Genomic DNA, 12,794 nt, shown 5'->3' on the forward strand with positions numbered 1-12,794 from the left:
ATCAACAGAATTTCATTCAAATTTAAGTCAAGACTAAAAGAAGTGTATCTAACTCAAAACACCCAAAGCACACTCAAGCAAATTCAACCCCCTTCTACATGATGCACTTCATTTTAATTGATGTCTGGTCATATCAGTACAGAGTTACAGCAGTAGAACCGACTGGGAGCCCAGGAATAGAATGGAGGAGTTTCAGGGTAGGGCTAACATGGACAGTTTGGGGGAGACAGCACTTCTGTGTCGTACCCTTTCATAATTAGTGACAGAGGTTGTTTCAATCTTATTCTACACTAACACAAAATAAAACAACTATCATCTAAAGAACAGTCACTGATACATTTTTCTTTTTACTTGCATTTAGAGGTTTTGTTGATTTTTTTCATTCAGTAAAAATCTTAAAATGTAAAGCATCTTATTACCGGATATCTTTACTCTCTAAGGTGATGTACGTGCCGTCGTATAGATCTAGGTCCCCCAAGGGCACCTTTGCTTTAATGCAGTCTGGATCCTCTTTATTATGCCTTTGTTCCAGCCCTGTGTCTCTGTCCTCATTTTCCTCTATATGAATCTTTTGAGCAACTAACTGTTTCTGTAGGAACAAAAAAAAGGAAACAGAAGAATTTATACTGATGAAAGCGAACTATAGCTGTTAGGAGTTGAACAGTGCAACTTCTTCCTAAAAACAAAGTCCATTTGAAGAAAATCTGTCTTCAAATTCTGGGAATATTTCCCTATATTTTATAACATCTGTAGGACATTTTTTCATTTAGATAGAATATAGATACTTTCATTAGGGATAATATGACTTCAACAGGCCCTTATTTCTCCTGCTGTACCTAAAAAGAGGGCTAATAGCATTCCAAATTCATGGTAGGCCATTCAGAAAAAGAAGAAATAGTTGTTAATAGTATTTCAACTTTTCCATATTTGGACCCTTTTCCTCCACTGTAAGACCTCATGGAAATAATATTAAGAGATTACAAACACGATGAACTTCTTAACCATTCAGGGTGCGACGTACAACTGGGGTGGCAGGCTAACACAAGAATGGAGACTAATTTCTATAGATCATCTTAGAATGTGTAACTTAGGAGCTACCTTTCGCCCCATAAAGCTCATGGATATTGATTACTATGAGCAGTGAATGGACTAATGATCTGTCCCAGCACAGTAAGCTGTATTTAATTCTCACCTAGATCTGCAAACTGAAACCCCATTAAATATCATAAGGATTTGTATATGTAAAATGAGAAGAAAAACTGCATTTTTAAAGCCATACACATTTGATTACATGCTAAAATGCAATACTAGAGATGTATACAGTAGTAGCAACTTGTACAAGATCTTACAATAGATAACTTCTGCTGAAAGTCATTTGTATGCCACAAATGGTACATTCGTGATTTCCAAACCCACAACCCATGTCCTGAAAATCTTAGAACTATTGTTCCATCCATAGCTAAAATGTCCACTGCCACAAAAATGAGTATACCTCAATGAGAAAGACTGGATAAATACAGTCAAACAAGGGGCAGTCCTGCTTTTTTTTCCCTCCCTTCCACTTCTCCCATTCACCTGAAGCTACCTCTGGTGCTTGTCTAACTTCCCAGTTAGCTAGTTACGCTAATCTGACAAAACCAAAGGTGGCACAAGAGAAAGGAGTACATGGCTAGAAGAAAGGCTGTGAGCTGTTAGCTTGCCCAGTCTGTATTATATTTAAACTTTAGTTCAAGTTATCAGTTAGAAGTTCATTAAAGCCCTTTTCAGAAGAGTGTTCTCAGATCCTTTTTCAATAATAAATGGGTTTGAAGAAAAACAGAGGTAACCTGCTCTGTATTCTTCTGGAATATAGCAACAGAATCCAGTACCAAAATGACTTTACTTTAAAACGTTAGGATTTATGGATAACAACAGGGAATGATGCAACTGGGGACAACGATTACCAGTTGAGCAAACTTGAGGCACAAAATTCTTGAAGTCTGAAGAATTCTTCATCCTTTCACTGAAGCAGAATTATGCCAATAATGACTTCTGTTCCCCATCTAAATCTATCACTAAAAAGCCTGTGAAAAAAAATCTGTATTTTCAGAAATTAGTACTTAACATTATGCTTTACCTCCAGTTCTTTGAGGTAGTTAACTGTTGTTTCTTGTCTCATTAGTATTACCAAATCATGTGGGTTCCTCAAGTTCATTGGTGAATCCACCTGCAAGACATTTCAACAGTCCATCATGTAAGACATTCTCCTAATTAGAGCGATTTTAAAAGGTAAGATGTTCATTCAACTACAGTTTGTCTGTTCATGGGTTTTCTGTCCACTCAGCATTCATGGTATGTCCATAATTTCAATCTGTACTTCAAACAACATGCATAAGAGGCAAGTAAATTTCTCACAACAAACATTACTGTCCCGGTTTCAGCTGGGGGGGAGTGAGTGAGTAGCTGCGTGGTGCTTGGTTGCTGGCTGGGGTTAAACCACGACAATTACTAAGAGTATCTACTGCTGAAATACTAGATACCTTAAATTGCAATCGCAAAAACCTGTTTTCTTTTATAGCTTTAAAATTCCTCCATCATGTCCCTCAATAGGCATACAGTACTTCAGCTTCAAGTCAACTCCTCCATGCAACTAATTTAACACAGCAGCCTAGCATTAAGATCTATTGCCTTCAGGATTAAGAAGTAAATGAACAAAATCAAGAGGTAAGCAGGCGAAGACTGAAAACTCTGTTACAGAAGACCGTGCTACAGCTTCCATAGCTATGCACAGGAGTTGGCAGCTCAATGAAGAGCGACATTACAGGTAAGTCACAGACAAGAGTGGTTACATGCCAGACCTTTACTGGTCCCTAACTGGGCTCAGTAAGCTATGGCACTTCACAGCTGAAACGCCCCAGCCTTGTCCTCATGCCAAATCAATTCTGCTGCCTGACCGGGTCAGGGAAAGTCACTACAGCTGAGAAAGTGGTGTATGAGCAGCTGAGCTGATCCAAAGGCTCACCTCCAGGCTTCCAGCCCCGTTCCCTCCAATCTGTCAGTGTGGTATCAGTTAGTCCTGCATGCCAGCTCTGCTGCCCACCAGGCTTTCTTGTGAGCTAACCCAAACTCAGCAGCTGAGCAGGATGCAATCCCCTACCAGTTGCTTTATCTGAACTAGTAAATTAAATTAGCTCATGGAGGATTCAATGACTATGAGAACAGAAGGAAATGGACAGGAGTATGTGCTGAACAGGATGAAAGGACAAAGGGTGACAAGGACAGCAAGGTCTTGCATTTTTAACATGACGACTGTTATGGTAGACGGTCTACACCAAGATGTTCCTGGATCTGCTCAGTTTCCATTCAAGCTTTCAGGATATGGAACTACCTACTGCATAAAGATGCAATCACTACCTGTGCGTTAGTGCTAATACCTCTACATGGGCTGTCCACCCCCATGATATCTGTCCAAACTTGGTGACATTACAATTTAATGGAAAAGTTTGCCATATATACACATGCAGGAGAACCTCTGAGCTCCACGTCTTCATTTTTTCCCAACTTTGCAAACAACTTGACATGTTTCTGGGACTCTCTCTTATTGCAGAGAACTGCATCTCCAGCAGGACCACAGCAAATTTCCTGGTCATTTTAATGTGTTCTGTCAACAGATTAGGTCTTAGGTCATGTTTTCTTGGCTGTGAGTCAGATAAGAAGCTTCAATCTACTTTCTTTGGACTACTAGCCGAGAAGTCTACATTCCTTGCAAGCCCCCCTACTGAGTAAGGATCCTATCCTCTAAGATGAAAACATTTGTTCCTTTTACGCTGCCCCCACCTCCCCCCTGAAACCCAAAACAACCCTAAGGGTGGTTTTGGCTAAATTTCGCTAAGTATTCCTTTCCAAATCAAAAGCTGAACTGCTTCTTTTAGTATGGAGCCATTTTGGCAGGTGGCTACCTACACCAGTCCAGATACTTACATGTAATTCATTTTCTGCCTTAGCAAAATTAATTCTCTTATATTACCAGATGAATAGAAAATAACAGGTGCTACTGACACCAGTTAATTTTTATACTATGAATTAGGGGATTATGGATTTAACTGTTGCCAATAAAGGGTGACCGAGTATCTGCAATGATCCAGAGAAGCACAGAAAATACCATATTAAAACAACCTAACAATGTTGTTAGTTGAAGTATTAAAAGTCTACAGTGTTTTACTTACAGTCATATTTCCTCCTGTGGGCCCCACCTCACTTTGAGCTGGTTGCACACAAAACCAGAGTTATGCATTGAATGTAGCACTTGTTTCATGCCTCATTTGCTAGAGAAACTACTGTGGTATGTGCAAGCAAATGAGATGAATTTGCAAAGAAAATAAGGGAAAGTTTTACTGTGTTTAAAGCACTTAATCGCCCATTCCAAAATAGCACTGTTCTTCTGACATCTAAAGCCTGCTTGCACGACACTACACAGTCACTGAGGGCAACGTCAACTATCAGCTCCACTTTCAGCGACAAACTGCATCTGGGGAGTGATTTTTTGCAGGGAGTTATGCATTTAGAAAGCCTTATTCCGAAAGATGAAGGATCTCAGTTTATCATTCATTCAGAAACAGAATGATATTCAGGGACAGCTTCTGTTTTTAACTTTCGACAAAACAGTCTCATGAGAGTTAGGTCTGATTTAGCCTTTGGGAATTTGGAGTGGTATGTTACCAATCCAGCATGCACAGGTTGACAGAAAAGCAACGCAACAAGTACTGAAATCCTATCAACTATTACCTGGCAGCAGAAATCAAAATAACAACAACAAACAGCAAGGTCAATGAATTCATTCATAAAGTTATGACAATCCACCAGGAAATAATCTCAAGTTAAGCAGCATGCATGATATGTTTCTTTAGTCTTCAGATTTTCACTTCCAAATCTGACCTCAGTTTGCCACCAGCAAATGAGCACTTTCTAATAAAAGCAAACCCCTTCAACCTAGTAGAAAGTTAATATTATTAAATAACTTTAGCAGTCATTATCTCTTTAAGACCAATGCAGTGTGTAAACAAAAAGCTCTAAACCCAAAACTTTAGTGGTTAATCCAACCTTACATTTATTTACATTTGATCATTTCTGACTCTGAAAGTTAAAGACTTCCACTGCAAGAAATAATCAAAGACTATTATTAGCTCCTAAAAATAAAAATCCATTTTAGGTGCAATAATTTCTGAAAAAGAATTTGAATGGAAAAATTAAGCAGCTACACTGGACAATCATACAAGGTTTGCAGAGGAAACTCGAGCCAGCACACCCACTGCATTCAGAGCACTTTGGCAGCTTGTAAAAGTGGGCCAAATATACTGTATCAGTTCTTATACTCTTCAGTTTATATATTTACAGTATGAAGGCATTACAAAACGATAACTGAGGAAATAAAAAGCATTCAGAGCTACAAAAAAATGCTATATGACACAAAAGAAAACACATTCTTAATTGAAAACCACAGGTCTTACTGTATCATGCCTGCAAATGAAGAAAATAATGCCAACTTGGCCTTCAACAGGCATCAGTTTGGAGGACAATGGTGCTCAAACTTAAGAATTTCATAGAGTTTGAATTGCAATTTCCTGATCTGCTCAGATTGATCCAAAAAAAAAAAAAAATCACCCTGCTGTCAAGTAGGGGAATTCTCCCTTTTCTTACTACCTGTAATCTTATAGCTCTACTGAGAAACAGGCCAGCCAATTCAGCTGAAAAATAACTTAAAAGATTAAACAATTAGTTTTCCACCAGATCAGCAGGCTAGTCTGAATTGGCCTCAGGTGAGCACTTCATCAGCCCCCTCTCCAGAGCGACAGCCACGTGGATCTCAAACTGCAACATGCTCCTCTCAGATCCAGCCAGCAATACTGTCAAGACTTCTGGTTCATTATCCAACCTTTTTACAACATCCCTCCCCAGCTCAAACATGTTTTCCTTTACAGTCCCAGCCACTTCTACAGCCAGAAAAAGACAAAGGTGACCTACTCAGCTGTGAAGAGCACCAATACTGCATTGCCATTGAGGGCAGTAATGCCACCTCATGAAGAATTTAGAACAGCAAGTAGGTAGCAAACAAAGATGTAGTATCTGCATAACCTACACAGCAGAGGTAACAATAGCAGCAGTGGTAAAGATAAGCGGGCAGCAGCATGTGCTGAAATCCAGAACGCCCACTCGGAGTCCTGCAGGGCTTACCACCTGGGTGCTCACGCTTTGCCCCGTCCTTGCTGCTGGTGCTCGAGTGCCACCTGGCATCTTCCTGCCTTCCAGTGCAGCCATATCCCAAACCCCAGAAAATTATACTCTGAATAAAAACATAAGACTTGCCAGAACTTCCCTGGGGGCTGTTGCTTAGAAAACTTCAAAGAGATGACAACATACCCCGAAGAACTGGAAAAGTCCTCAGAGCTTCACTCGCCTGTCAAATAATTCTTTAGTCAGAAATACAATGGTCCAAACAAAATGTATTTGATAGAAACCTGAAGACTGTTCTGGATTACACCCCTTCCTTCCCACAAGAAAAATACTCTAAAGACTCTAGGTAGATTTTGGAAGATGCTGGTTTCATTCAGTCTCACATCGTGCTTGTGCTCTTACAGACACTCACCACCTCTAATAGTCACCCAGAGACTGATCTGGTTGTGGAAATACCTCTAGTTTCAAGAGAGTATTTAAAACAAAACAAGTAGAGGTTGGTTCCACAAGAGAAGTTCTGCATACAATATCAACTTATTTTTCTTTCCTTTATGTCTGTTTGCCTGTGTACAGTTGAACTACACCTTCATGGCGTCCATTAGAGAAAATATTTCTTTAGACAGGTAACAGTAAGCAACGTGAATGGTACTGGATCATTTTCAGGAAAGAGCACGTTATATCCACAACTGCATATGATCTTACAGTACAAATGGTATGTATTTACTAGCTCATAGCCATAGCTTCCCTCTTTTATGACAACTCAAGTATTTGCAAATAATTGTGTATTGAAAGCCTCCTGCTGTGAAATAAAGGGCCTATGTGGCCCCCATCTTACTAAGCCTCACCAGACTTGCTGATGATACAGTCCTGGGACCACTGGAATGAATAAAAGTTTGTATTTGTTCTGAGCACTGCTGGAGATGTGTGTGGCACAGTGTTTGCATTTAATGTCAGTTTTTAAACAATTAACTAGTAAGGAAAATGGAACAAAACTTTGCTCTGGAAACTAGCATAGGTCTGACTTCAACAGTTAAAACCTTATTAGGGTGTTATTTCAAAGCTGTCATGTTTCATTTCAACACTTTAACAGCTGCAATCAAATACCCAGGTGTTCTCAGATGCTTCTTTTTATGTTAGGACTGAATCTACGGCCACACAGGATGTGGTCTCACTTTAGTGTGTTACAACCTCTTCCCTGCCACACAGAAAGTTGCAGATACACCAGCTCCCTCTCCCCTGCCCCGCCACCGTGTTAAAAACCAATGCAAGGATCTGACTTCAATTCAAACACAGTGAACAGGAAAAGAACAGTGCTGAAAAGCTTTCCTTGAACTTCTGATGGCTACTATAGCTACCCTGCAGAAAGCCTGCCAGCAAACAACTTTTAGAATAAGTGTTCTCTGTTCAACTTTGCCCAAAGGTGAAAGTTTCTTTATAAAGCACAGTTCAAATTTATTCACTGTCACAAAGTACACCAAGTACCTGATTCAGCAAGAAACACACAGAATTTGTGTAACAAAAAAAAAAAGATATCAGAGTTGAATCAAACACTGAAGTTTTAGAGTCTCCTGTGCTACCTGCATAAATCAAAGTCTCTGAATAATTAGACTTGTAAGTTTTGCCAAACATTCTGGTATATTTTTCCCCATGATCCAGTTATACTGCACCAGGAAGTAAATTTTTAAAACGAGGGTCAATAAATGGCTCAGTCAACTATTTTTAGGTAAGGCTTTTTTTAAAGCACTGTGGAAATCCTACTGTTAACTGAGGCACAGGAGCACCAAAATCAGAAGAGCTGTTAGTGTCTCTGCACATCCTAAAACCATTCTACTACATGCAGAAGGCAGATTATGACAGAAAGAAGCTGGAAAAGATACTACATCAAATGATGGCATACAGGAAAATGGGCTCCTCATACTTGTTTTATAGATAGTGGATCTTTTGTCCCTGTACTTGCGAAATGAGGGCAATTCCCACTCAAATAGGCTGGAACTCCTTGCAGTCTCAAGTGGGAGCGAAGTATCTAAAAACTGATGCTTGCCTTTTGGTATATTCTTGCTGTCTTGGGATACTCTACACTCCAACATGACGCTACTGCGGCATTTCTGAAAAAGCCGCAAAAAGTTCTGTAAAGGTTTCTGTGCAAAACAAGCTACAAAACTGGAAAATATATGCTTTGGCTTATCCAAATGATGAGCAGGCAGTGTCAGAAGACATGTGTTTCAAGGGATAACACCAAAAAATTCACACAGAAAAATGATGTTGAATTGAGTTTTTAGAATAAGTACTGAGCCATTACTGAGCTGCAGAATCTGTTAACAAACAGCATTAGGTATTTGGATATTATTAAGAGCAGCCATGCTACAGGGAAAATAGAAATTTTAAACACTTGTAGCACTTCAAACATAAAATCTAACGAAGTTGCAGTATTGCTGAATAGGTCTGCTCAACTGAGATCACTTCCAAAGAGCACACCAGCTACGAGTATCATAGATAACGGATTGAAATACACCAAAGGAAAACAAGACTATTTGTAACACCACTTGTCTGCAATATGTTATTGGTCATACTTAAGGGTACAAAACAAACTTCCAATGTGTATATTCTAGCTGAGGTTTATATTCTCCAGTAGCAAAACAGATGCCAGCCCATACACTCAGCTGAATCAAAACAAGAGATGGAGAAATCACTCAAACACATCTGTAATGAACAAGTACTTGTTCTCATAAAGGCAGACTGGTTCCTGCTGCCTGCTCACTGCCAAATCCTAAATATATCAGGTGTTCTAATGTTGAAAGTACAGAAAAGGAAAAATACTAATTAGATTTACAAGATACCTAAAAAAGGTTAATCCTGAGCAGTAATTTCTTCAGCAAATGAACAGCAGACAACCCATTGTTTTTTTCTGGTTAAACGTTAAGGGAAATTACTTTATCCAGTGATGTATTTTTAGGGCAGGCACTTTATACCATGGTTCTCATTTCCTAACTGGTTAGTAACAGGTAGGGATTCAGCTTTAAATGTTAATTACAAAAAAAAAAAAAAAAAAAAAGAGTTCAGCTACATGAAATAACAGTGGATTTCACAGTCTCGCTGACTTTGCTCTTTTGGGTTTTGATGGGGCCTTCAGGCAAACATGTGCTTGGGCCACTTCCAGGCTATCCTTTTGGTGCAAAGCTCACAATATGGGGACGGCATGCTAGGCACCGAGCACAGCTTTCACCACAGAAAAATCAGTTTTGAACAGTTGGTTTTGAACAGTTGATCATCTTTCCAGTTTGTCTTCCCTTATTTTAAGAGTTACGGAAAACAGGATGAAAGGCCAGGAATCGAAGTGTGAGGATGCTAAGACAAACCCAACCTGGGAGTCACGCTGTGCCCGGAGGGAGGACAAAGGCCATATGGGAACACCGGGAGCGGAGGAGTGACCAGGACACAGTGCCTACACATGGTCAGAGCCACCGCTGCACCCTTCTGGACTTACAAACCGAACCACCTCGGCGTACGTTACCATGCTGGGCTAAATCCAGACATTTTTATATTAAAGCTTTGCTGTCAGCAGTCAAAATGTGGCATAAGGTTACCTGCTAGGCTGCAGTAAGCGTGAGGGGCATCGCGCTGACAGCTGTATTTCAGCGGCCCTTCAGATCTGCCTCTTAGCTCCTCCATCCCAGATGCAAATCTTTCCCTGCTGAGCTGAGAATAGCGAAAGCTACTTCAGCACCACTGCTGCCCCAAAGAACAAAATATTTGCATTTCTGACTGCATACAGGCTACCACAAGGCCTATTTTTATCAAATTCGGATCTAGCCGTGACCTTCACAGCAATACAGCGAGACGGAGACTGCATTCCCCTGCGAGCAGGCAGTGCTGGTGAAGTGTGGTTCCAGGTCAGCAGTACCCCATCGGGGACAAGGACATTACACCTCTCAGCCATTCCCTACACAAAATGTTCAGGTTCAAACTTTTTGAAAATACTTGTGAAAAGGCAGAAAATTTAAAGTGAAGCTTTTTAAAAAAAAAAAAAAAATTACTATTTTTCACACTAGAGGAAGGCCTGAAGCCCACAGTCTTTTGGTGATCAAGAGAGTTTTAAAACAGAACAAGTTTCCCTTTTCCTGAGAATAAGCTGACCTACGCTTCAAAACCATCATGCTTCAGCTCACCACCGTGGGGTTGGATGACATCTAACGAACTGCAGTAGACTCACACCAACCTTCAGCCTATGTCTCTTTGCACACACTCATAACGCAGCACTGGCAACTGTTTTGGGGAAGGCATGCTATGTTACACACTTCAGTAAGAATTTTTTGTTTGTTTGTTTAGCACACAACAGACTTGGAAGGATAAGAAATTCAGTTAAGAAAGAGGTCATACAGCCAACCAAACCAACCTTTAGAGAAAGAGCAAAGCAAACATCCAGCTGTCATTTTCAAGGAAGGACTGAGAGACTGCTTAATATATTGCAGAAGATGTTTTTGTAAGCAGCAAATAGCTTTTTATTTGGCTGCGCTAGACTTTCAGCTTTCCTTGGTTTTGGATGGCTGCTTTTCTTCGAGTCTTGAGCATATGGACCACTGTTCTCATCTCAACCTGTTAGCATACGCATGCAGTCAGATGACAGACATCAGTAATGCATTAACCAGCTCTAAAGCCATCCATGAATTATCTTGCCTTGCTGCAACTTGAGGCACACTTGTATTCAAATCCGTAACCAAATGAACAACTGTTAGGTAACGTCTCCCCTCTTTACTTGTACTAAGCCAGAATTAAGCACGCTTCTGCACTGCATGAAATTCATATGTCACGTTTATTGAGCGGCTAGTTGTCTTAGTCCCGAGCAGGCTAACCAGCATTGCTCATTCACACTCTTCTCCAGATCACCTCTAACAAACTTCAAAACACACAACAGCACATGAAAAACAAAACAACTTTTTGCCAACTCAGATTCCTTGCCAGAGGGTCTCTGCTCCTGCCAACACTTCCCCAGTCCTGCTTTGGACCATCTGCCTGGGAGGTTTCTTTGCTTCTTTTAGTTTAGTTAGTCAGGACTAACTTTTTCAGCGTTTATAGTAGTCCGTACAAAGGCAGTCCTTTGAGTCTCCACCAGCTTGCTTGGCTTTAATCGCCTCCATCAAGGGATCTTTAGAAAGACCCTACCTCAGCTCTGATACATCAGGTCTCAGAGATCATAGCAGTTGGTCCCCACCAGTAAGCCATGAATGACTACTGAAACTGTTTCCTGCATTGCATTTAATCTGTCAGATGTTTATCCTCTCCTTATTCCAAGTTTCTCTCTTCTCTTGAAGTAACAGTAGTACTTCTGTGGAGTGGCTAGTTTCCCTACTGGCAGACAAGTACTGTCTAAAATCAGTTATATATTAGCCTGAACTTTATACTGAGAGTTGTGAAATGAAAAGGCTTATAAACATGTGCACTGAGCAGATATAATCTCATTAAAAAGAGATGATTACTCAGCCCCTGGCTTTGCAGGAACACACATTTGAAGGTGGACTCAGACTAAAAGAATATGAACTGATCCAGAGAATGATGTACCTGACCTGAAAACAGGCTACTAGAGCAACAGATACAGTTTGATGGCTTTTCTCTTGATGGCTGAGACAATGAAACGTTACACGCACTGCTGGGCATTTATTTGCTTCATCATTCAGAAATGCTCACTAGAAACCAGAACAGCAAGGCCTACTTAGCAAGCACTCCCATTTACTAGATGAGATCTCACTGACATACAGAAAATTGTTCTGTTTGCGTTAATTTTGCCACCCCTGCCAGGTTGTTATACCACTAGGAACTCCAGCTCAATTCCCAGTCAGGGTACTGCCAGCGGTCTTATGCCACAGGAAAATGAATCGCACGTGAATGTAGTCTCATACTAAAGGCTGACACCCTTGCTGCACTATAAGGAGAAACAGCTAATAGAGATTTTAGGGCAATAATATAAGATATTCTCACCCTTCTTTCCTCAAACAGATTCCAGCTATTATATTTTGTATATAGGCCAGGATCTGTAGCTACTGCTTTCAGCTCCTCATCCATAGCGCACTTTGGTAACAACAAAAACAAGGCTCACATGAGCAAACTAAAAGCTACAGGGAAGACACCTATCACTAGTGCTTATCTGGACATCCATGGCTAGTGGCTTATTTAGCAGGGGGAATGTCTGGGTCTTACTACCACATAAGTTTTGGCCACATCTTAATTATATGGGCTTCATTCAGATAAACTGAGGTAGTCCAAGTGAAGATTAAGCATGTCCCTCTGCAAAAAGGTGACAATCTTTAAAAATGTGTTTCAGACTGTTTGAGAATGCTAATATTTCTAAAATAAAATAATATAAATGCTAATTAATACCACCACCCTTAGCCACCAGACAGTATGAGCCACTTCCAGTTAAAGACTGCAGTGCAAAGTCCAGCAGCGGCTGATCACCAGCAGCACCCCTCGGGGATCAATATCGGGGCCAACACTGTTTAATGTCTTTACTAATGACAGGGAAAAAGGGAACCTCAGCAAGCTTGATGTCCTCTGCAAACGTGGGGCAGGGGTGGCCCCAGTGGAAGGCA

At 40.5% G+C, this 12,794-nt stretch overlaps 1 protein-coding gene across 1 annotated transcript in view; it reads right to left on the reverse strand.

Moving 5' to 3' along the window:
* TTC17 (tetratricopeptide repeat domain 17) overlaps positions 1-12,794 on the reverse strand; it is a 62,101-nt gene that overhangs the window by 45,293 nt on the left and 4,014 nt on the right. Inside the window, exons 2-3 of the mRNA XM_010580180.1 lie at positions 2,117-2,206; positions 420-589 (exon numbers count right to left, since the gene is read on the reverse strand). Of these exons, the coding sequence (XP_010578482.1) occupies positions 420-589; positions 2,117-2,206 (260 nt within the window). The remainder of the gene's footprint in view (positions 1-419; positions 590-2,116; positions 2,207-12,794) is intronic.

Source organism: Haliaeetus leucocephalus, unplaced genomic scaffold (assembly GCF_000737465.1).
Source record: "Haliaeetus leucocephalus isolate CR32 unplaced genomic scaffold, Haliaeetus_leucocephalus-4.0 Scaffold696, whole genome shotgun sequence".
Classification (NCBI taxonomy): domain Eukaryota; kingdom Metazoa; phylum Chordata; class Aves; order Accipitriformes; family Accipitridae; genus Haliaeetus; species Haliaeetus leucocephalus.